This window comes from Argopecten irradians, chromosome 10 (genome assembly GCF_041381155.1).
Source record: "Argopecten irradians isolate NY chromosome 10, Ai_NY, whole genome shotgun sequence".
Classification (NCBI taxonomy): domain Eukaryota; kingdom Metazoa; phylum Mollusca; class Bivalvia; order Pectinida; family Pectinidae; genus Argopecten; species Argopecten irradians.
The window spans coordinates 20,278,113-20,300,525 of NC_091143.1; the positions used below are offsets into that span (position 1 = coordinate 20,278,113).

At 33.7% G+C, this 22,413-nt stretch overlaps 2 protein-coding genes across 7 annotated transcripts; one reads left to right on the forward strand and one right to left on the reverse strand.

Annotated features, from left to right (window-relative positions):
• Positions 1 to 491: 491 nt before the first annotated feature.
• On the reverse strand, positions 492 to 5,568 carry LOC138333354 (DNA-directed RNA polymerase II subunit GRINL1A-like). Of its 6 annotated transcripts, none has more exons than XM_069281686.1 (6): positions 5,469 to 5,568; positions 4,195 to 4,349; positions 3,063 to 3,605; positions 1,984 to 2,185; positions 1,590 to 1,678; positions 492 to 959 (listed from the first exon to the last, which is right to left on the reverse strand). In XM_069281686.1, the coding sequence occupies exons 2-6, from the start codon at positions 4,299 to 4,301 to the stop codon at positions 908 to 910; spliced, it is 993 nt and encodes a 330-aa protein (XP_069137787.1). In that variant the 5' UTR covers positions 4,302 to 4,349; positions 5,469 to 5,568; the 3' UTR covers positions 492 to 907. The 6 variants fall into 6 exon arrangements, with proteins under 6 accessions (XP_069137787.1, XP_069137790.1, XP_069137791.1 ...); XM_069281689.1 differs by having other exon boundaries at positions 5,514 to 5,559; XM_069281690.1 differs by having other exon boundaries at positions 5,499 to 5,558.
• On the forward strand, positions 5,569 to 18,284 carry LOC138333356 (max-like protein X). Its single transcript, XM_069281693.1, has 7 exons — positions 5,569 to 5,697; positions 6,426 to 6,545; positions 8,726 to 8,826; positions 9,381 to 9,577; positions 15,915 to 15,999; positions 16,534 to 16,650; positions 17,236 to 18,284. The coding sequence occupies exons 1-7, from the start codon at positions 5,679 to 5,681 to the stop codon at positions 17,293 to 17,295; spliced, it is 699 nt and encodes a 232-aa protein (XP_069137794.1). The 5' UTR covers positions 5,569 to 5,678; the 3' UTR covers positions 17,296 to 18,284.
• Positions 18,285 to 22,413: the final 4,129 nt, after the last annotated feature.

Below are 22,413 nucleotides of genomic sequence, written 5' to 3' on the forward strand. Positions count from 1 at the left end.
AATGCTAAGACATGATAAAAAATGTTTGAATAAATTTGAAGAAATTTCAATTTTTTTTTAATATATTCAAGTCATATGTCTTTCAAAAATATTCAGTTCAGCAATTGTTTTTCTTATTTTAAAATGATGTTATAGGGTTGTCGCATGACGTTGTTTCCCGGATCTTTTCAAAATATTTTTAAATACTGATAATAAGCAAGTGGAAAGAAAATGACACATTTAAATTGTGACAGTTATTAGTCAGCACCTTAATTTTTGTTCAGGAGAGTTATTGTTAGTTTAGATTGTAAACTGAAAATTCTGTATGAAATATTTTAAAAGTGTTCCATTATTGGGTAGCGTCACGTTAGTCACAAAACATACATATACATACATGTATGTACATGTAGAAGGGAGGGTTATATTTTCACAGGAAAACAAAGTAAAAGATGACCTAATTTTATTACAGTAGTGTACACAGTATTGTTACTTAACACAAATCATAGTCACAATAGATTTGTCACAAGTTTTATTTCATGCATCATTCAACATATTTTCTGGTACAACTAATTTATCATCTGTTTTATCAATGTGAAACTTTTTACAAAATATCACATTTTATTCACATTAGTTTACATCTCTTCTTTTATTGTCCAGATTTGTATTGTTTGGGTGATCACAATACCCTTGTTATACACTTATGAATAAATTACATGTAGGCTACCTCAGTCACATCTGGACAGTTTTGTCAAGGACAGTGTCCAGAGAATTCCTTCCCTTAATTCCATAAAAGTGAAACTCCAAAACAGGAATCAACAATAGCTAAAAGTCATTTCTTCTGGAGTGTTATTGTCTGGTACAGTGTATGTTCATTACTATGAAAGGTATATCGTGAAAGAACTTGTATCACAAAGGGGAGATAACTCTATCATTCAAGCTCATCGTCACTGTCCACCTCCTCCTCCTCCTGATTCCTGTAACTGATTATGTGTCAAGGAGTCAAAAAATGTCTGTGTGACTTACAGATGTTATCAAAATATAAAGAGATGGGCATGTTAACAAAACAGACAGGTTTAGTTTGTACAGGATGTTGTAACATAGACATGTCATATTCCCTTACTAAATCGCTGCATTACTACTGACCCACCAAGACATCAGACTCCCAAGCAAGACCCCCAACCCCCCAGTTTTTTTGTCATGGTTGAAATCCAATATGTCCTCTGGTAGAGCAGCCATTTTGACTAGATGGCTTGGGGAATCATCCTACTAAATTTGAGAACAATTCTCCACTTCCTTCCATCCTAATTGTACAAAAGAAAACCATCATGTCCTAACTATTGCCATTATTACATATCAAATTTACTAGGAGAGGAAAAAGTAGTGGCTTATACTCTAGAAAATTGATATTCTCAATCCCAAAATGTCTCTATAGCTAATATTAAGGGATCATCCTCCATTGTTTATGACATTTAGGGAAAGTAACTTAAAATGAAAATATCAAATATTCAACACTGACATTGTTTCAGTGTAAATTATGCCAATGTTACTCTGTTCTTAGCTTGTAAACAATATTTAATAGATCAAGACATTTATGTACAGACAAAGGATACGACATGTCCACTCCCTCCGGATTGTAAGCATCCATTTTAACACCGAGTCTTTGAGAGAGTTTCTCTGCTGCATGTCTTGCTTGTAACTCCTTATAAATATAAAACAGTTAAAAATGACTTGATAATATTCTATCAAACATCCATTGTAGCCCTCTACATATCATAGAAACTGAGAAATTTTGCTCCTTATTTTGCTAAATACTTATAAAGAGGATATTGTTTCGAATTGGCTTCATTTTGAAAATTGAAATATCATATCACAATTAATCTTTTTATATCAACTGCAAACAAGCAAAATGCATAGCAAAGCTAACACTGAAAGATGCTCATATTTCAAAGTTTTGAAATTTTAATGGTCAGATCTACAATCATCAATCACTTTAAGTGATCTCACCTCTTGTTTGACCTTCTGTTCTATCTGTAGATTCAGTGACTCATTGATAGATATTAGTTTACTTTCCTTGTGTTTGTAATTAGGGGGTGTGGCAGCTGATTCCTCCACAACCTGAGGGCTGACAGGGGATATTCTGTCTTTGTCTCTTGACTTAAACTTGTATTCTCTTGGTAGATCAGAAACTCTAGTTTTCTTTAGATTGCTACGAACAGAAATGTTACAATTAGGTCAAAGAACACAACTTCCTATCACTGATTGCAATATTTGGTATATCCAAATTGAAAATTGGACATAACAAGTTATGTAATTATTTAGAGAAGAAACTAACTGGATATGAGGCCCATTGGCACTCAATTATAATTTGTAGGAAAAGCCAACATAAAAGTTATATCAGTATGTACATGTAAAACGGCATAATTTTATTTATGTATATAATAGGAGAGAAAGGACTAGGTATGATAAGGGTCTTCTGTGGCCCCCAAATCCACTATTTTTCAAAGTCTGTTATCTTAAGATGTTAATCTTGCATTTCAAATATTAACTACATACCTGACATATTTGATAGTGCTATTAGGTAATATAGCAGTTCTAGTTGCCATGGCAACCATTTTTATTACACATAAATTCTGCAAAATGTGAAAATTTCATCAAAATTGGCCTTTTTAATGCAGTTATCCATCTATAGTTAACATTGAGCGCATTCTAGAACAAACTTTACATTTCTCAAAATGATGTATTCTTCGTGTCTGCTAATTCCCTTAAAATATCAAGTTTGTTCTAGGTTGTGCTCTATTGCTTTTAACAGAAAAACTATCAAAAAATATGCCAAAATTGACCAAATTTTCAAATTTGCATAATTTATGCAAAATTACCATAGTTATATAGCAAAAACATACTTTATTTCAACAAAAATATCATTAAGTTTTTATCAGGGGTATATTCAATTTTTCAAATGCAGCAACTTAATTTCTAAATACTTAATTTGAAATTTGGTAGATTTAGGGGCCAAAAAGAGCCATTACCACATCTTGTTCTTCATACAGTTACTCCCAATATTTTCTTTAAATTCTAACACTTACTTGTTTGGTTTAAGAGGAATGTGAATTTCACTAGCGTTTTGGAGTGCCTTGCTATAGGCGTTTGTAGTTTTCTCCCTTTCCACCCTATCCATCGCAGACACTTCCCCAGAAATCTTCATATTTTTAAGCGATTCTTCTAAATTAGAATCTTTAACATTAATTGGATTATTGCTTTCAGTGGTGACACTGACAGTGTCCATTTCCACCTCAGAACCGTTATTCCTTTGTGAGGAATTAATATCAGAATTTGTTATGAGAGCTTCTGTTTGATTTTGTTCTTTTCCTTTCATGTCCATTCCAACATTTGTTACATATTCTACTGTTTCAGGTGAAAAACAGTCAGTCTCACTTTGTTTTTGTTTATTTTCTATAACATCTGTGATAATATCTGCCTGGTGCTGTGACACTGGTTTTGCGGCTGAAGTTATATCACTATAATCACTAATGTCCATGTCTGGATTTCTCTCTAATATCAGCTGCTGTAGTTTTTCATAAAATGCTCTCACTTTTGCTCCTTTATCTGGTAAAGATTCCACAAATTTTCTGAAATATCAATATTGTCAATTTAAGTTATAAATAATTACTCATTCAAATTGTGTTATTTGGAGAGGCTTAACTGATTTCTATTCAAGTAATTAACTGTATCTTGTTGCTAACATTTTATTAATTACGTCATTTAAGTCCCGCCTGAACCAACATTGGAGAAATGAGCCATCCAAATTTTTAACTGAATATTTTCAGTGTTGCCTGATCGGACATGTGATCATTACCAGGATACACCTCCATAAGCCTTAAGTCTTATATCAGTGTTAAAATGACATACTTGACATAATTGCTCCTAAAATAACTTATTATTGCAATAATTATAAATTTCATTTACTTAAATAATATTTATATTACTCCTCATTACACAGTAAACTGAAGAATATTGCTAATTCATTGTTTAGTTACTTGTGCCTGTGATAAGTCATCATTCAAGTACATTGTAGCTTACATTTTTACTTTTACATTGTATAGAATGTACAATTATTTACTCATTGTATTATTATGAACATTTGTATGTATGTTTGTAATGAACAAATACACATGTATATATTAATTTTTCTAAGATTGTTAATGTTGTGATACCAACGTTTTTCTTAGTATTTTGTCCTGACGAGAAAGAAGATCCATTAACTCTGTTGTAGACTTTGATGAAATATCTCCAAGGTAACCTTGCTTCTGGATCGGGCTCATCATCTTTTCAGTCTGACAGTAGGTCACACCTTGTACTTAGGTATATTACAACTGCTTGGAAAGACACAAATACATATCAATGATCAACCAATGGAAATTTAATTCTTCAAAGTAGTTTGAAAGTGATTTAGATTTATTTACAATATAATGCATATATACCATTTATGAATACCTAAGTAATAAAATGATGATAATAAAGGCGCAGCCCTTCGTGCCCAAAGGGCACGAAGTGCGAAGCACTTATAAGGTAACACATACATGAAAATAAAAGAAAAAACTCAATCTTCAAAATTCAATCCTACACACCGACAGCTTCAGTTTTTTTTTCAGCCGCCATTTTTTACCCACACAAAAAAATCCCATCAGCGTTAATGCAATGCTTTGAAATCAGCTGATTATATAATCAAGCGAGAAGCTCAGTGCTCAAGTGATAGACCACCTTCCAATATATTTAATCAGCTGACCAAAAACAGAATATCTATTACGGAAATAAAAAATTTCTTCCTTCTCTTATGTGGATTTCCTTCTCAAATGGGGGTTTTGGGACAAGGATAGAGTGTGAATATATGAAAAATAAACAGTACATTCGGCTCCGTTATTTCGATAAATTCAACTTTTTAACAGTGCATAATAACAATTAATGGTTACTGAAACATCTGACTGCGCCCTTTAAGGTCTTTGCCTTCAGTCATATTAATTTAATATATTTCCGATTATCATTATTTTAGTGATGCAATCTCACTCTTAGTGTTTAAGATAATCTTATTAAATTTAAACAATTCACATCAATTTAATTATTTTAAAAAGTAAATGTGTTCAAATTGGCTTTGTTTTCGTTTATTTATTAGTGACACGATGTAACATTTTAAAGTGTTCTCGTTATGAATAGTGCTAAACTTGCTTAGGCAGGTTAGGCACATGCAAATTTTATGCTTGAGTATGTATGTATATTATGAATGATATGAGTTTTATGTGTATAACTGACTTGACTGATGTTCAATGTAGATTGTAAGAACTAAATTCCAAGGACGTATATTCACTTATAAATCCTTGTAAATTCAAACAAGTTGGTGGTTTTCCCCGACGTGGTAAAAGCTGGTCAAACTTTACACTGCTTCAATTCTATGTATCTCGTCAAAGTAGTGTACCATATATAGGATCGTACATTACCTAAAAAGTCTATAGCTAGGCCTAACCTACATGCTGTACACGCACATTGATCATGAGCACCTCCAAATTGCCCACTCAACATAAACAGAGTTGTCAATGTCAATAAAACGCTTGGGAAACATATGTGTCTAGGACTACTAAATTCAAACGTTCACATGCATAAGATTAAGTGAAGGAAAATCTTACCTTGTTGATAAACAACCTCTGAAAATGGACAGGTCATTTTCAGGTAAATATGCCATTTATCTTTTTGATTTCCTATATTTTTTCTACACTCAACTGTTTAAGATTACTATTTGATATCTTTAGCCAGAATATGTTGTAAAATAATCATTAATTCTTGTTGATTTATGATCACGTTTATCGAGTGTGAAACACTTGTGATCAAGTTCCAAAAATAGAACTTCTTGTAGCTCATTGGAACTGTAGAAATGTCCAAGGCAAACTTGAATTAGTAATTTAGTAGATTGCATTTTGGTGTAATGTTCAGGAACCTATATCTACCTGTAGCGACATGTACATATATAGTATCATGCTGATAAATGTAAAATTGCTTAAGAGACATTATATCAGATTATATTATCAGTTGTCTATAAGGATGCAGATAATGCCAGATAATAGATTATGTATAGTTTTAGTGGTGCACACTACATGTGCAAAATATTATCCCTGACAATGTAACGTGATCATATATGTTCAGTACTAGTCCTTATTAAAAATCTTATTATAAGTGTGTAGCAGTTCATGCTATAATCTAATTTTAATATTAGACGTCGGTATTGAGAAACTTCTAATAATCAATGTTAGACACAACGCAATTATCAAAAGTGTCTTGTCGTGATATACCTCTAACATTGTTGGAGGACAGTTCATGCATGATGCAATTACACATACATTGCAACTAAAATTACATATGTATAACCATTGTAAAGTTTTGTTTTTTTCTGTAATCCTCAGAGGATGTAAAGTTAGAGACTAGTCCCACTGTTGGCAAACAATTCTCCTTCTCTAGAACAAGCAGTACTGGTTCTATACCCACGGGATGTGCCTCGTCGGCTTCGTCAGCTCATAACTCAGGTAATTAAAAAATATAAGCATATAGCATTATCAGCCTCATTAGCTAGGTCATAGCTCAGGTAAATGTCTCATTGTCAGCTTCATCTAAGTCACAACTCAGGTAAACATAGCATTGTCATCTTCACCAGCCTATAGCTCAGGTAAATGTCACATTGTCAGCTTCATCAGGCCATAAATCAGGTAAAGTAACACAGCATTGTCAGCTTCATCAGCTAGGTCATAACTCAGGTAAATGTATCATTACCAGCTTCAGCAGGTCATAACTCATGATCATGATCAGGCCAAATAAAAAATATTCTTGTTTCCGGTAACACCCTTTAAAAATGGGTTAAATTTTTTTTAAATGTGAATGTTATTTAGCTTTAAGAAAGCGTTTTATTAAGAAATATTATTTCATTAGACCGAGTATGTACAAATTAATTCAACTTTTAGAAAAAGAGAACAAAAATATAACAATTTATAAGTTATATTAAGGAAATATTAGCATAATTCCTCTACACTAGCCTTATGTATACTTACGAGGGTTGTTTGTGTGTCAGTGTGTATGTAAGTATGGCGAGAGCATGGATGTGAGTGTGGTTTTGTGTATTGTATTTGTATATATGTTTGTTTCAAACCGATGAGCTGAAAGGCTCAAGGTAATAAAAGAATTGCTTCATCAGACCATAAATCAGGTGAAGTCTCAAGGTAGTAAAAGAATTGCTTCATCAGGCCATAAATCAAGTAAAGTAACACAGCATTGTCAGCTTCATCAGCTAGGTCATAACTCAGGTAAATGTATCATTACCAGCTTCATGAGGTCATCATTCCGGTAAATGTATCATTACCAGCTTCAGCAGGTCATAACTCATGATCTGGCCAAATAAAAAATATTCTTGTTTCTGGTAACACCCTTTAAAAATGGATGGATTTTTTTTTTTTTTTTAATATTTTTTCTTCATCCCAGTTTCTTGCAGTGAAAAACTGAAATAGACTTTATTCAGCCTTATATAAACCATGGATTTGATTCACAGGGGATTATTGGTATACAGAGTATATATAGAGTTATAACTCAGGTAAATATAGAAATACCAGCTTCATCAGAACATAACTCAGGTAAATGTAGCATTGTCAGCTTCATCAACTCATTACTATGGTACACATTGCATTGTTAGCCTCACAATCTACATGTAATCTAAGCTTATTTCTAACTGATGTAAACTTGGCATTGTAATTATATAATTATATAATTATATATATATACATATCATATATAAGTTATGTTGGGGGAAACCAGGTAAGCATTTGTCTTTCATTTAAATATAAACTCGTAGCTAAATGCGTAATATACTAAAGCATTATATGTTTCATCTAATCATAACTCAGCAGGGATAAAATAGGGTTTGGGGGAAACTACCCTTTTTCAAAATAGGGGAAAAGTTTGAAGGAATATTGGGGAATTTGAGTTTTCTTATTTCAGTCCAAAATTATATTCATTTTGACAAAAAAGTACTGTAAAATAACTGATTTTATTTAAAGATTTTCTAAAGCAAGATTTTAAGCTCAATATAATTAAAAGTTTGAGGTTATCATAAAATATGCAGTAGCTGTATAACAAATATGAAGAAATTTGCAAACAAAAGTCTTCAAAAATAATGAAAAATAAGTCACAGAGGAAATTGTGTTACAAAAACGGTCATTTTTTAGCTTCAAAGAGAATATTTTTTTAAACTTCAGGAGAATTTTAGGCCAGAGGGAAATTCATTCCTTGAGGGGAAATTACCCATAAACAGTAGTAAATCATAGCTAGATTGATCCCTGCTCAGGTTCATAATAAATGTTATGTAATTCCATATCATGTGTATTTATTGCTACGCTAGCGCTTCTGATTTGGAATTCAAATAGCACTGTTTGATTTGAGATAGAGGTCTGTATATATATCTCTGTTTAACACAAAGATCTTCAGTCACTATACATCATGTAATGTATAACTGCAGTAAATGTCTGTATTTATTATATATTTTAGTCAGAAATGTAATAATCATACTAGTAGCTATATATATAGTTGTAGTTGCAGATGACCTAACGTTTGGTTACTTACAGAATATAAGAATTACAGGCCAGTGTGAACTGACATTAATGTGCACAGTACCATATTAAAATATTTCAAAGTTTTTTTTACTGATGAACTGTTGTTTCAGATGATGAGGACAGTGATGAGAATAAGCCGACCCTGAGTTACAAAGACCGTAGGAGGGAGGCCCATACTCATGCTGAGCAAAAACGCAGGGACCAAATTAAGGTAAGTTCCTGTGGATCCCAATTAGTTTCGAGGAGAAATCCTGAAGATAAGAAACTTCTTTTCCAATTTCCATTCTTCCAATAAGTACTTACATGTATTACTTAAAGCAAAATAAAATTTACTGATTTCTGACACTTTTGCCAGAGATCAACTTGATCTTTCGATGCATTTTAATTTGCCAGGCACTGCCTAGCTAGCCTGTTGATGGCTGGTGTATGTTTTTCTCAGAGTTCTCTAGCTTTCTTTGGTCCTATACCAAACCCTAGATTGGCTTTAAATGACCTTTGCTGTTAAAAATGTAACATGATTTGATATAAACATAGTCACTGCCTCTGCCAGGATTCGAACTTGGGACCTCTGGGTTACTAGCTATAGTCTGACGCTCAACTGATTTAGCTAAAGAGAAGTTCTCTCTAGTTTAGCGGTACCGTTATATTGTGGCTAGTATTCACCAGGTTACATATATTTTCAGAAAGGCTATGACATATTTTGTGTTCATTTTGTTTTCAGAAAAGCTGAGCCAATGACAAGTTTTGTTTTGATTATATTTTCAGAAAGGCTATGATGAGCTTCAGAGCATTGTGCCTACATGTCAGCAGGCTGACAGTATAGGATCACAGAAACTCAGCAAAGCTACGGTCCTCCAGCGATCCATCGACTACATCCAGTTCCTCGCTCATCAGAAGACTAAACAAGAGGATGAGCTAGACTCTCTCAGGAAAGAAGTCATGGCACTCAAGATCATGAAAGCGTATGTTTATACTGAAACATTGTATTCCTGTTTCAAATTTTTATACAATATACTACATCATTATAATTATATTTTATACTTCAAAACGATGATTTCAATTTACCGGTTACAAAATTTACCTCTTTTTTATCTTGCATTTCACATTCCATCAAAATAAGATGGAGATACAAAAAGTGGTTTCTTCCTTTGAAGTTGATTATTTGATGTTTATATTGTTGGGAAAATCTGGGAGGTGGGAGAAAGAAAAGGTTTGAAAGAACAATGTTGAAAAAAAATCTTGTTATTCATCTCATTTAGAGAATTTCAATAGACCTTTCTTAATATTAGCTCATGAATATTCATCTTTGAACCAAAACGAGGCTTAGTGAGCATAGCAGTGGTAGTAATACATGTGCAGTAATAGTATAATGTGTTGTAATAATTTTACTTACCTTATCATTAGATGGAAAAAACAAATCTAAGTTCACATTTTATTCCCATAGGGGTCCATGAATCAATTTGATCGCATCAATGACTGAATTATGGCATAAACATGTATAAAATATCCCAGAGCCAATAGGAAAGAAAATGCAGGTATTCATGTCAATGATTTCCTTTATTGAGGCCAAGCTAAATTACAGTATTGATACTCGTTGCCTAAACTGGAATAAGGCTATATATTATACATGTATGATGCCAAATAAATAAGGGACATGAACCAAACAATTAAATAACATAAATACCATTCCTAACCTTCATTATCAGAGTCTCAAGTTGCCTTCCCCCTCATTCCCTTTAGGCCAGTATTTGGGTCCCAGTCTGTTTATATTTAACAGCTGTCCCCTCTGATCACATTTTGCCATTAATTTCCCTATTAAGGTATACATAAATTAAGTTGTTATCACAAATTTCACCTAGCTCTGGCTGTCCCCTTTACCAATCCTTATTTACTCCAATAATCACCCTTTGTCTATGACATGTGAACAATGACAAACACCAATTATGTTCACGATATTGCAAACAAATGATATTTGTAATTAGAGTAAAGCATTCCTTAATGACTATCTCTGTATAACGACAACCTTCTTAATAAAACCAATTTCTTTATGGCGCAAACAAAATGGTCAATTTTACATTACATGACCTTTTGTTGTGACCATTTGGCTACAAAGCCCATTTTCTCATTGCATTTTTTGGTTTAGATAGGCTTCCCTGTATATATGTGTTGTCCTAATTTCCTCATTTTTATATATCACAAAATAAAAGTACATTGTACTTAATATATTGAGAATGCTGCAAGGATCATTTTAAGTGAAATATGTGTTGGTCATTTTTTAAGTATTTGACAATTCTAGAGGGGCTATTAACAAAGAAATATTAAGAAATTTCCTGAAACATAGAGATCGTTTTCAAAATCACCTAAATCACCTAATAATTGACACTTAAATATATCAGCTTTTATCAGCTCTAAAATTAGTGTCCTCGTGATAATGCACAAAAAGTGTTGTTTCATTTTTAGCAAAAGGTTATGCATGTATATATCAACCGGCACGTTCATTTAGAAAATTACGGTCAAGAACTAAACACTTAATTAGGGATTTCCATTTAGGATGGAAATCCCTATTGTTATTGTTCTGTTTTTTCTTCTTATTATTTTTCTTTCTTTTTCTTATTTCCACAAATCTTGTTCCCAGGATATCTCTAGAACAAAATAAGGTACGACGCTCAACTTTGGACACGTTATGAATGTACATACGATCTTGAAATGTACGTTCGATATTTTACAAAAATGTTCAAGGTCAAGGTCACAGACGTAAAAAACAATTTTTTGGAACGAAGTTTAAACGCTCATAGCTTCATTACCGTACGGTGTACATCATTCACGTTTTGTTATTCAGATAGATCTTGACATTGCGCGTGCTTTTCCCATGCCATGTTATCAGAGATTATGTCAAGGTCAAGAGTTCGCTACGGGGTCAAACAAAGGTCAAAAACGAAATTCACCACAGAAAAGTTTTGAAAGTTGGATATGAAAGGGCATGCCCTCAGAAATATATAATGACAAGTTTTAAGGTCATGTGATCCAAAATGGCGGAGATATAGGCCTTTGAAAAAAGGCTATTTTGGCGTTTTCCCGCCAAAATTTTTTAAGGTTTCAGCGCCTTTAATACTTAACACACATGCTTGATTTTTTGTATAGACATAGCATGGACGAATGTCTACAGAACTTATGCTGTTTTATTGACCTTGACATTCATTCAAGGTCACAGGGTTCAAAAAGCTTTAAATCTTTAAACGACTTCTTCGTAATAAATAAGAGGTGTAGAGCGCTGAAATTTGGAGACGTTATGTACGTACATGAGTTCTTAAAATGTACTCTCGATTTTGGAGGATAACGTTCAAGGTCAAGGTCACAGACGTAAAACACTGCTTTTTTCGAACGAACTTTAAACGCTCATAATTTCATAACCGTACGCTACACAACATGTGCGTTTCATTCTCCATGTAGATCACGATAATTCACGTTTTTTTCTCATTACATGTTATCAGAAATTATGTCAAGGTCACGAGTTCACTAGGGGGTCAAATGAGGTCAAACAAAGGTCAAAAATGAACTTTACCATAGAAATGTTTCGAAGGGCGCATATGAAAGAGCATGTTCTCAGGCACATAAAATGACCAAATTCAAGGTCATATGATCCAAAATGGCGGAGATATAGGACATCAAAAATCGAAATTTTAGTTTATATTTGCCCCTGCCCGAGACGTTTCAGCGCCTTAATACCTGTATGTACGGTGTTGATTTTTCATACGGCTGTTGTATGAACTTTTGTCTTCAAAAGTTATGGGTTTTAAAGGGATTATATAGAAAAATGGCGGAAATATAGCTCTCCAAATATGGCAATTTGTTTCATTTTCTTATTTTTTTCCGTTATTTGTGAGCTCGTAGGGCCTTTATCATCTCATGTAGAGTGTTGAATTTTTGTAAATGTAAGCTTTAGCCTATTGTCTGTACAGGTTTTTAATTTCAAAGACATGAATTTGAAAATGGCGGAAATATAGACCTCCGAATATGGCGTTTCGTTCATTTTTTAACGTAAATTTTAGCGTAATTCATGAAAATTCAAAGGTGAAATGTTTTGAATTGGATGTGAAAGATCATGCTTTCAGACACATAAAATGACCAAGTTCAAGGTCATAAGATTCAAAATGGCGGAGATATAGGACATCGAAAATCGAAATTTTAGTTTATATTTGTCCTTAAACGAGACGTTTCAGCGCCTTTAAACCTGTATGTACAGTGTTGATTTTACTTTTGTCTTCAAAAGTTATTTATTATTAAGGGGTTATATAGAAAAATGGCGGAAATATAGCTCTCCAAATATGGCAATTTGTTTCATTTTCTTATTTTTTTCCGTTATTTGTGAGCTCGTAGGGCCTTTATCATCTCATGTAGAGTGTTGAATTTTTGTAAATGTAAGCTTTAGCCTATTGTCTGTACAGGTTTTTAATTTCAAAGACATGAATTTGAAAATGGCGGAAATATAGACCTCCGAATATGGCGTTTCGTTCATTTTTTAACGTAAATTTTAGCGTAATTCATGAAAATTCAAAGGTGAAATGTTTTGAATTGGATGTGAAAGATCATGCTTTCAGACACATAAAATGACCAATTTCAATGTCATATGATTCAAAATGGCGGAGGTATATAACTTTCAGCGATTTTGAGTTGTGATTACATGATGTGGCATGTGGCCAAAGGGAGATAATCCGTATCTTATACTAAAACTCTAATCGTACGTGTTATTCCGCATTGGTCCAAGATCTTCATAAGATAAGGAGAATTTTTGCACTTTTAAAAAACCTGAAATTCTAATGTTTTTACCTATTCATTATCAAAATTGATATTTTGAACCTAAATCTCAAATCTGAATTTCCAAATTCATATCATGGTTATCAAGGAATAATTACCTGTCAGAAAACATTTTTAATTTTGAAATTCATAATTAGCCAGCCAATCAGCGGCTGGGTTAAAATTCTGTCCTGGGCTCAATCTTCGTTACACAAGGGCCGTTTCGAATGTATTTTTACATTTAGTTTTCAATACTTTTCGGGATGTTTTAAGTGCTACTGTAATAGGGAGGGTTTTCCACAAGAGACCAGGAGGGGCGATCCGACTGTAGCTCCCGTTATATGTATAAGTCCCAAATCGTGATCGTATAGTATTTTTAGTATACAACAGAGTCCACAGTCGTCACAAATCCTCTACGGATCCTGTTTCCTCCACAGGTTACAGGCCTGTATCTCAACAGGTTCGATCTCTAGGATGTAGCGGAAGCACTGACACTAATCCAATAACTCAACTAGGTAAATACAGGTACAAATAACTATTTATTATATAAAAGACAGGTAGATTAAGTATTACATAGAAGATTCACAATAGCGCCCGTTAAGACAGATAACAATAAGAGATATAAATGCCGAAGCAGTTACAATGTATCCAAGATTAACTATAGCCAAACTTTAGGCCTAATTAGCTCAGTCCTGTGTGATTACCACGTTCCCTAAACAAAGCCTAACACCCTACGGAGCCAACTAACCACCTACAAGTGTTCTTAACTCTAGAGGTATATAAAACCAACGGTGTAAACTAGGATACCTTAGGATGCCTAAGCCCTAAGCCCCTGACAACCCCTAATTATACACAAACCCTACGTTAGCTATAGATACACTCTAAGTAAAGACCCATCAGCCCCTTTTATAACAACTCATCAACCCAGTACCCCAAAGTGACCACTGATTGGTCAATGTCCGGACAGAGCACCATATTTAGGTGAAACCGTTGCTACAACAACCCACCTACACACTAATAAATATATCTTCCGCTTAAAACAGACAAGGCTCAACTGACTGATAAAAACCTCCCACGTGTACCACACGTGTACTCCGGCCAGCGGTCATCATCGGGGTGATCATGAGGACAACTAGGTTGATGAATGTGACTGCTAAACAGCAAACACACCCTAGATAAGACCTGTTCTCACGGTGTTCCCCTGAATTTGGGTCCAAGATACATAAACAGATCACTGAAGTGAAGACTTAGAAGAGTGCAATAACAAATATACATACTGTATATATAATAAATGCAACAATGATAGAAACCCGTTCTATCACACTACATATACACGTATATATGAACAATGTACACGTGTTTGCGTAAATACACGTACATGTGTAACTACACCGCATACATGGGAGGCCGTCCTTACGTGACCCTAGCTGTTAATAGGACGTACATTTGAACAAACAAACAATAAAAGTAATGCACAAACACAATAACTGACAGGTTTAAAAACCTTTTATGTGTGTGGCAGAGCCGTCACCTGTGACACCGGATGTTCAAACACAACCGGTGCTATTTTGGGAAAACACCCGGCCGTTTTGAGATCACAGAACCAAATAAATTCCCATAGAGGACCGTGTTAACGTTTGCTACTATTCAGGTTAAATGAAGTTATCAAAATTCTTTACAAATTTTACATCTACATGTATTGTCCGACCCACACATAAACCATTAACTGGTGTACCCTGAATATATCCAATCAGCAGGCTCCTATATATTCACCTCTCTATGAAATCTTGTGCCCAAAGGGGGATTCCCCTAAATCTGTTTTTCGGTTGAACCAGACTACTTTCGTAAGAAACGCTTTCTGATTAATATTGAGTGAGATCGTTCGTTCGTTCAAGCAATCGTCTGTTCGCTAACATTACTTATATCATTACATAGGTGGAAATCCCGTGTTTTGATCGCGATCAAATCTAGTTTTATATTTGTTCCATTTATGTAAAACATGTGTATGGGAATTCTCCACGCTTGTGCTTAAATGTGTGGAAACAAACTACACATGTAAACAGATAAATAATTGATGGTAAAAATATACTGTAATGTAATGTTACACAGATAAATCTACATTGATCTTCAACGTTATGCACCCTTTTCTCTGCCTATGTGATAATCAAACTTCTTTTACACTAAAATTTGATGAAACTGAGCAATTAAACCTATTTTCATGATATTGAACGGCAATGTGGTTTGTTTTGTAAGATATGTTGCATTAATTGTATATATGTTGCTACGAGGCCCATTCTCACTAAGCCTCTATCTGAATTAGGAATGTCAGGCATGCATATAATTTGAGAAAGGTCTATAGATCACCACCAAAGGCAGAGAGGAAAATAAAATCTAAAAATATGTAGAATGATTAGTGGCCAAAAATTATGTAATGTAAAAAGTTAAGTGAACATTTTTCTGCTTTGTAATTATGTACATGTAGTGGTATTTACATTTTCATTTCAGAAACTATGAGCATATAGTAAAAACCCACCAAAACACCCCAGTTCATGGACAGAACTTGGTTTCAGATGAGGTCAAATTTCAAGTGGTATGCAGATATTTATTTTAATTTATAATAGATTACAAAGATAAAATTAATGTGGTTAAAAAAACAAATAAATTATATGTTAAATATACTAAATTATTTTATGTTATAAGCAATTGTATAAGTTAGGGTATTCACATTTGGTAACTATAACATCTAGTAGTTATGTTTAACTTATTACTTCAGACAAAGGTATCCATTATCATTTTGGATCAAGTTGATTACTTCAGACAAAGGTATCCATTATCATTTTGGATCAAGTTGATTACTTCAGACAAAGGTATCCATTATCATTTTGGATCAAGTTGCTTCTGTTCTTGTTGTCTGTAGCCTAAAGGACCATTTCATTATAATATTCAACCAATGTTGATGCATGTGCAAATAAAAGGGAGACAGATTCAATAATTCATAACTACCTAGTATTTGGAAAAATACATGTCTGTGAGAGGAAATGCTAACACTGAAAGCAGTACATAAGGACAGTGTTATATTGAGAGTATAACATCATTTGATTCCTGAATCTGTTTCTCTCCACAGTTCCAAGGTATCATGGACACGCTGTTCCAGTCATTTAACGCTACCATCTCGGTGGCCAACTTTGCTGAGTTGTCTGCGTGTGCCTTCAGCTGGCTGGAAGAGTACTGCAAACCTCAGGTAAGTCACTGACCTACTCTGACAATGTTGGAGGTGTAGCACAATGTAACACTTCAAAAAACTTAAATCGTGTCCAAGGTCATCAAAATAAAGTCCAATAAGAAACAAACTGACAAGTGGTCTAAGTGGGCTGACCTGAAGGTATTTTTTGAAATATCTGATTCAAGTGTCATAGTGTTATAAGATCTTCTGGACATGTATGTATAACAGGGAGGAAATGAGGACTGATTATGATAAGGATATCTGTAAACTGAACTTTGGATACATGGCTGAGACTCCAGCTGGTCTCATGCTCCATTCATTAATTGCATCACTACTAAAACTGACATGTGGTACCAGTGTATAGATCAGGACACACACTATACAGATCTGGCGTTGTCACATTTTATCAGAAGAGTTATCTTTCTTTGCTTTGTAAATTATCAAATTCCATTCATATTGCTTCTTTCTGATTTATTTTCATGTATCCTGTGTGTTAGATCTCCTTAGGCTATCAATGTTCAGTGTTGGAGGAGTAGTTTGTTAGAATAGTCATTATTAAACACATTTCTTATTTCATTCATATTTTCCTTTGTATCCTTGCAGTCACTGAGAGAAGTTGTTCTGAGCATTCTGAGGCAGCTCAATAACCAGATCAACCAATAGGGAAAGGATGTATCAGTAAAGGATGGAAACAAACGCCATATCATAAATACACAAAAGGAAATCTAGTGTCAGCGTATTCTTCATTAGGGACGACTGATCATGGCTAGTCATGAAGGGAGGTTTTGATTTTCTTGGAAAGAAAGAAATTCTACATGAGTGTTGTGTACCAACCTGTGGACTGTTGTATGTTGGAAACGAAACAAGATAATTTGGTGGGAAATAGTATCTTTGTAAACAATATAAAGGACATTCGTAATCATTTATCAAAATGTGTTGTTCTTAACTACGTACTTGACTAGTCTCCTTCTGTTTTTTCTTTCTTTTTGTTTTGAGAGGGGGGATAGATGATGTAAGTATTGCTGTATTTAGATTATGAATATGGAATCTTAATAAGATAATGTTTCGCTTACATATAAGTAAATCATTTACCTCAAACTTTTTATAATTTCTGGTACATCGTTTTGTATATTGTATAAGATACACAAAAAGAAAAATACTTAATACATGTACATCAATCATGTAAGTACATCGATCATGTAAATTTCGGTTTAAGTAAGTATGGACACATTTCTGATATTTAAAAGATAATATATCAAAACACATTGTACTTCATAACGTCATTATCATGATTTTCCATGTTTGTAAATATTACTTGTTTAATTCAGAAGTACCATTGTTATGAATAGCCTGGCATAAATATTTTGTTTTTACCTGCAGATTATGTTACAGTCTTTTATCCCCGAACATTTCTTCAAAAAATATTCCAACATGAATTTTTTTCAGTAAAAACAATATTTAGTTAGTTAGTTTGAACACTGACTATTAGAAATAAATCCTATTTTAGATAGACCAAGTTGTCATGAAGTTAATATATAAGTAAAGATTTTTTCTGCAAATTGTCCCATTTAGAAAATTGTTGAATATTATAACCATGTATTGGTGTATCAGTCTTATTATTTGAAAAATAAAGAAAGTTGTTATTGGTCAAACTATTGTTAAACTTATTGTTTAGACTTTTTTTTGTATCTTTTTTATTTTTAGAAACAACACATTGTACATATCATTTTGAAATACATATTATACATCATTCATCTCATTCTTTCATCACTGATTTCAATCTCTCTGGTTTGTGCTACTAGAAATCATTCAAATGACCCATTATTGTTTAGACTTTAGTAATCAAATCTGGCCTATTTTCTGTATTTAAGCAGATACTGTTAACGTCAGGGTCATGTAAGGACAGCCTCCCATAACGTGCTCATGTATAAAGTGTGTGATGCATGTTTTGGGAAACTGCGCTCGATTTAAAGAAGGCCAAAAGTGTGGCGGTTTTAAGGGAAACATTGGGAAGAATAAAGTCGGTGAAGGAGAAGAGAAAGATAAAATCCTAAATTTAGTCACTGGACAATTTGACGGGCTTTTCACCAACAAGGAATTTCGGTCAAGGTCATTCATGTGAACAAACTTAGTAGCTCTTTATCTGAACATTCTACAGGTCTAATTTCTAACTTCTAGAACTTCACAAGAAGTCATATGAATATTTTAGGATTTTTGGTCAATGTGACCTTCAATGAATATCAATGTCATTCATATTTACAAATTTGATAGCCATTTATGTTAGCATGATACATGTACATACCTTATATTAGGTCTCTAGGTCTTCTAGAGACTCACATGAAGTCAGTTGAAGGCTTCAGGTTTTTCTGCTCTGCTCCTTGAATATGGGTCGTGGTCAATCAAGTTAACAAACTTGGTAGGCATGCTACAAGTCTGATATTAAGCTTCTAGGCCTTCTAGAACTTCACAAGAGGTCATCTGGAGATTTTAGAATTTTTGGCCCATGTGACCTTGAATGAAGGTCAAGGTCATTCATATTATCAAATGTGGTAGCTGTTTACGACAGCATGCTGGATCTAAAATTAGTTGCCTTATAGAACTTGAGAAGAAGATAGTTTTTAATGATTTTTTTCTCTCGAAAAATTGCTCTTTTGAACTTTGACCCTTATTTCGATCCGGAAGGTGATGTTTCAGAGAAAACTGTTACATAGTTATTTGCTCTATTTATGATTCTACATACATGTTTATGTAACATAACTAAAACAGAAAGAAATTCGCCAAGCCATTAACAAGATATTACCCGAAGTGAAGACATATATGTAGCGGCCATATTGAATTTTGACCAATATAAAATGTTGCTGTCACACCTTCAACTCATGCCCTCCAATATTGTGACATGTTCATTGGCATATCTCTGACCATTTCGGAGACCCTTTGTCTACAACTTTGTGTGCAGAAGACTAAAACACAGAACAAAACAAAGCCCTAATTCTAACGCCCTACCTGCATGGGGTATCTGGATGGTAACAAAGAGAAATAGATAACATCCACAATTAAGTCGCCTTTTATAATTAATGCCTTTTTTGATGAAAGACAATCTGTCAGCCTGATACCACTATTCAAAGTCAGACTTTCTGGTGTCCATAATGGACATCATCTTCGATACTCCAGGGGTTTCTATCACATCCAATTTCTACATCCCTGGACTATCTCTTAGTAAAACTGGAGACAACAGAACCAGGTAATTTAGTCATATGATGAACATCAAAAGAGCCGTGTAACGGTACACTATGGTTGTCTGTGTGGCTTTGAAGTAGGGCGTCGCACTCTCTTTGTAGTCTCCAACGAAATATTTTGCAGGCCTGTGATTGACCCTGTGCTACCTTTAGTTTTACTATGAGATAATCCAGAGGTGTAGATATCGGAACCCCTGGATTATCAAGGATGAATGGACATATGAAAATATATCTGTTTGTAATAGATACAGGTGAGCCGAAAACCTCCTTAGGGTTATCGACATATTGTCCAACTCTGTTATGCCACGACGCATAATTAACTTTACATAGTAAATCGTTCGGTCACACAATATAACAGTTCTATAGAACAAAAAAAACTGTTACCTGACCCAAGGACGTATATGAGACTCTTATAAATCCTTGCCTGACCTTTATATTACACAACTCCATAAAATAGAAAATAGACCATCATACAATCCTATATCAGTTATCATTAGTTCGCTATTTAATCTTCCATTATTAGTTCCCCCCCCCCTTTACTGTATATCAAGAAAAAAAACTTTGTTGCTCTATACACATTAAAAAACCTAATAATATAGACAGGTTTAGCGGACTAAGTGACCGTGGTCTAGCAAATATTTAATATTAATAATAAAATAATTTCCAACTTTAACCTCTAACAACTATTTGATCCACATTTTACAAACATTTTCTGTTCTTCCCCGGGATTTCATGTTACATGTAACTGGCCGGGGATTATAAAACATTTAAACAAGTACCAATGGGACTTTAGTAGGGCTTTCAATCTAAAATGTACACCCACTTTTCTATAACTAGTGCGAGTAATAACGTTTACTTTCATGGTATAGAGAAAAAGAAATTATGATATTTCTTGTTGTCCTATAGAAATGTGTAAACAGGTCACTTAACTTTGACATACAGATATCAAGTTTATGTCCCGTTTAGGTGTAGGACAGCTGCAGGCAGTCCGTTAAACGAAAGTTATACTATTTCAATTTTCAAATCCCTCTTATATTACAGCCTCAGTTTTATGTACTAATAAATCGAACACTATTTCTTGCTGAAAAATTGGTGTTTTGACGACTCTTGACTCGCAAATAAGATTCGTGCTAGGTATTTGTTGAAAACTACTCGATTTCATCTTTACCAAATACTAATTAAATAGTAAGAGTATAATCTGAAAAATCAGTCCAGTTTCTTGCTTCAAGCTGAAATAAGGTTTTCTTATAAAAGTGAAACATTAACTGTTTCTATTCTATGATATACGAGTTTCGTGACACAAGAAACTCTATAAAAATGTACCATACAATAAACTTGTGTTGATTTATGACGAGAAATTTTTAGTCGTAAAATTAATTTCTATTTTATCATCTTCTTTACCATTGCAAATACTTGCATATTTTTATTTCTCTAATCAAATTATAAAAATTATTTTAGTATTATGAAGAAATACATCAATGAGTAAATACACGTTCAATGTGCACGTATTTAAACATGACTTTTATGATTACATTGAGGCGACGACTCTAAAACACAACACTGTAAACAGTGGCCTTGAAATCCCAAATCAGCTAAAATGGTTTAAAGGTTAGGATTGAACTATATTTAAAGTTCTATTTTAAACAGTTTGGGTCATCTAAAGTCTTCGCTGTGTAAGTTTGACTTGTGCATGTGATACTAACGCGATTTCAAAATTATATATCACAGCAGATATTTATTTGTGTTTTGAGCATCATAGAACAAAAACCAAACGTGAATACAGGTCCACATACCTAGTCGCCCTGCAGAATGCCATAAAGAATGGAGACATGGTATCGTTCAGAAAAGGCGCCTAATTTAGTGATATTACATATCATTTCTCTTCTCTGCTTAGCTTCACTTAAAGTGAATAGTCGGGCAAAGAAAACCAGTCTAAATGCGTTCATTGGCCTTCGAAAAGTTCTCACATATAAATACGACGGTCAAGTTCTGCTTAGTTTCCCAGTTCTGACCATTAAAGTAAAGAAAAGTTGAAAGCATTGAAAGCGAGGCTGTGTGGAAATGTAACCACGGACATAGTGAGCCCGGAGGACGTTTTAGAATTCCCATACTTTAAATTAATTTCTTCGTACGCAGACAGATTTTGACGAGAGATTTTTATTTTTCCATTTCATAAGAAATTATACTGGATACATTCACACCATTTTCATCGACTTTAGCCATCCTTGCCCGACTGTTCACTTCAATACTATTATCAATGTGATATTGTTACTGGGTTCCGCCACCACCGCTCTTCACTAAATCACGACAAATAGATATGTTATTGGTGGATTGAAATTTACATATAACTTGGGTACTTGAGATGCTGACTTTATAAAACAATGAACTGCATTTCTTAATGTCACCTCCTTCTTTGTAAATGCAGTAATGTGTACTTAGCTATATATTTGCTGTTTTGTACTTTAAAACTACTTAATAAATCGTGAACATATTAAGTGACTTTGGCATACAACTGCTGAATGAATGCTTATAAGTATCACTATTC

Bases quoted from the DNA above. Each gene is read 5' to 3' on its own strand.
- LOC138333354 (XM_069281686.1), bottom strand. From the start codon at position 4,301: ATGATGAGCCCGATCCAGAAGCAAGGTTACCTTGGAGATATTTCATCA. The intron at 2,186-3,062 runs GTAAGTGTTAGA...TTCTGTTCGTAG, and splicing joins ATTCCTCTTAAACCAAACAA to CAATCTAAAGAAAACTAGAG. The intron at 960-1,589 runs GTATCCTTTGTC...ACACATAATCAG, and splicing joins CCGGAGGGAGTGGACATGTC to TTACAGGAATCAGGAGGAGG.
- LOC138333356 (XM_069281693.1), top strand. The intron at 6,546-8,725 runs GTAATTAAAAAA...CTGTTGTTTCAG, and splicing joins TTCGTCAGCTCATAACTCAG to ATGATGAGGACAGTGATGAG. The intron at 16,651-17,235 runs GTAAGTCACTGA...GTATCCTTGCAG, and splicing joins AAGAGTACTGCAAACCTCAG to TCACTGAGAGAAGTTGTTCT.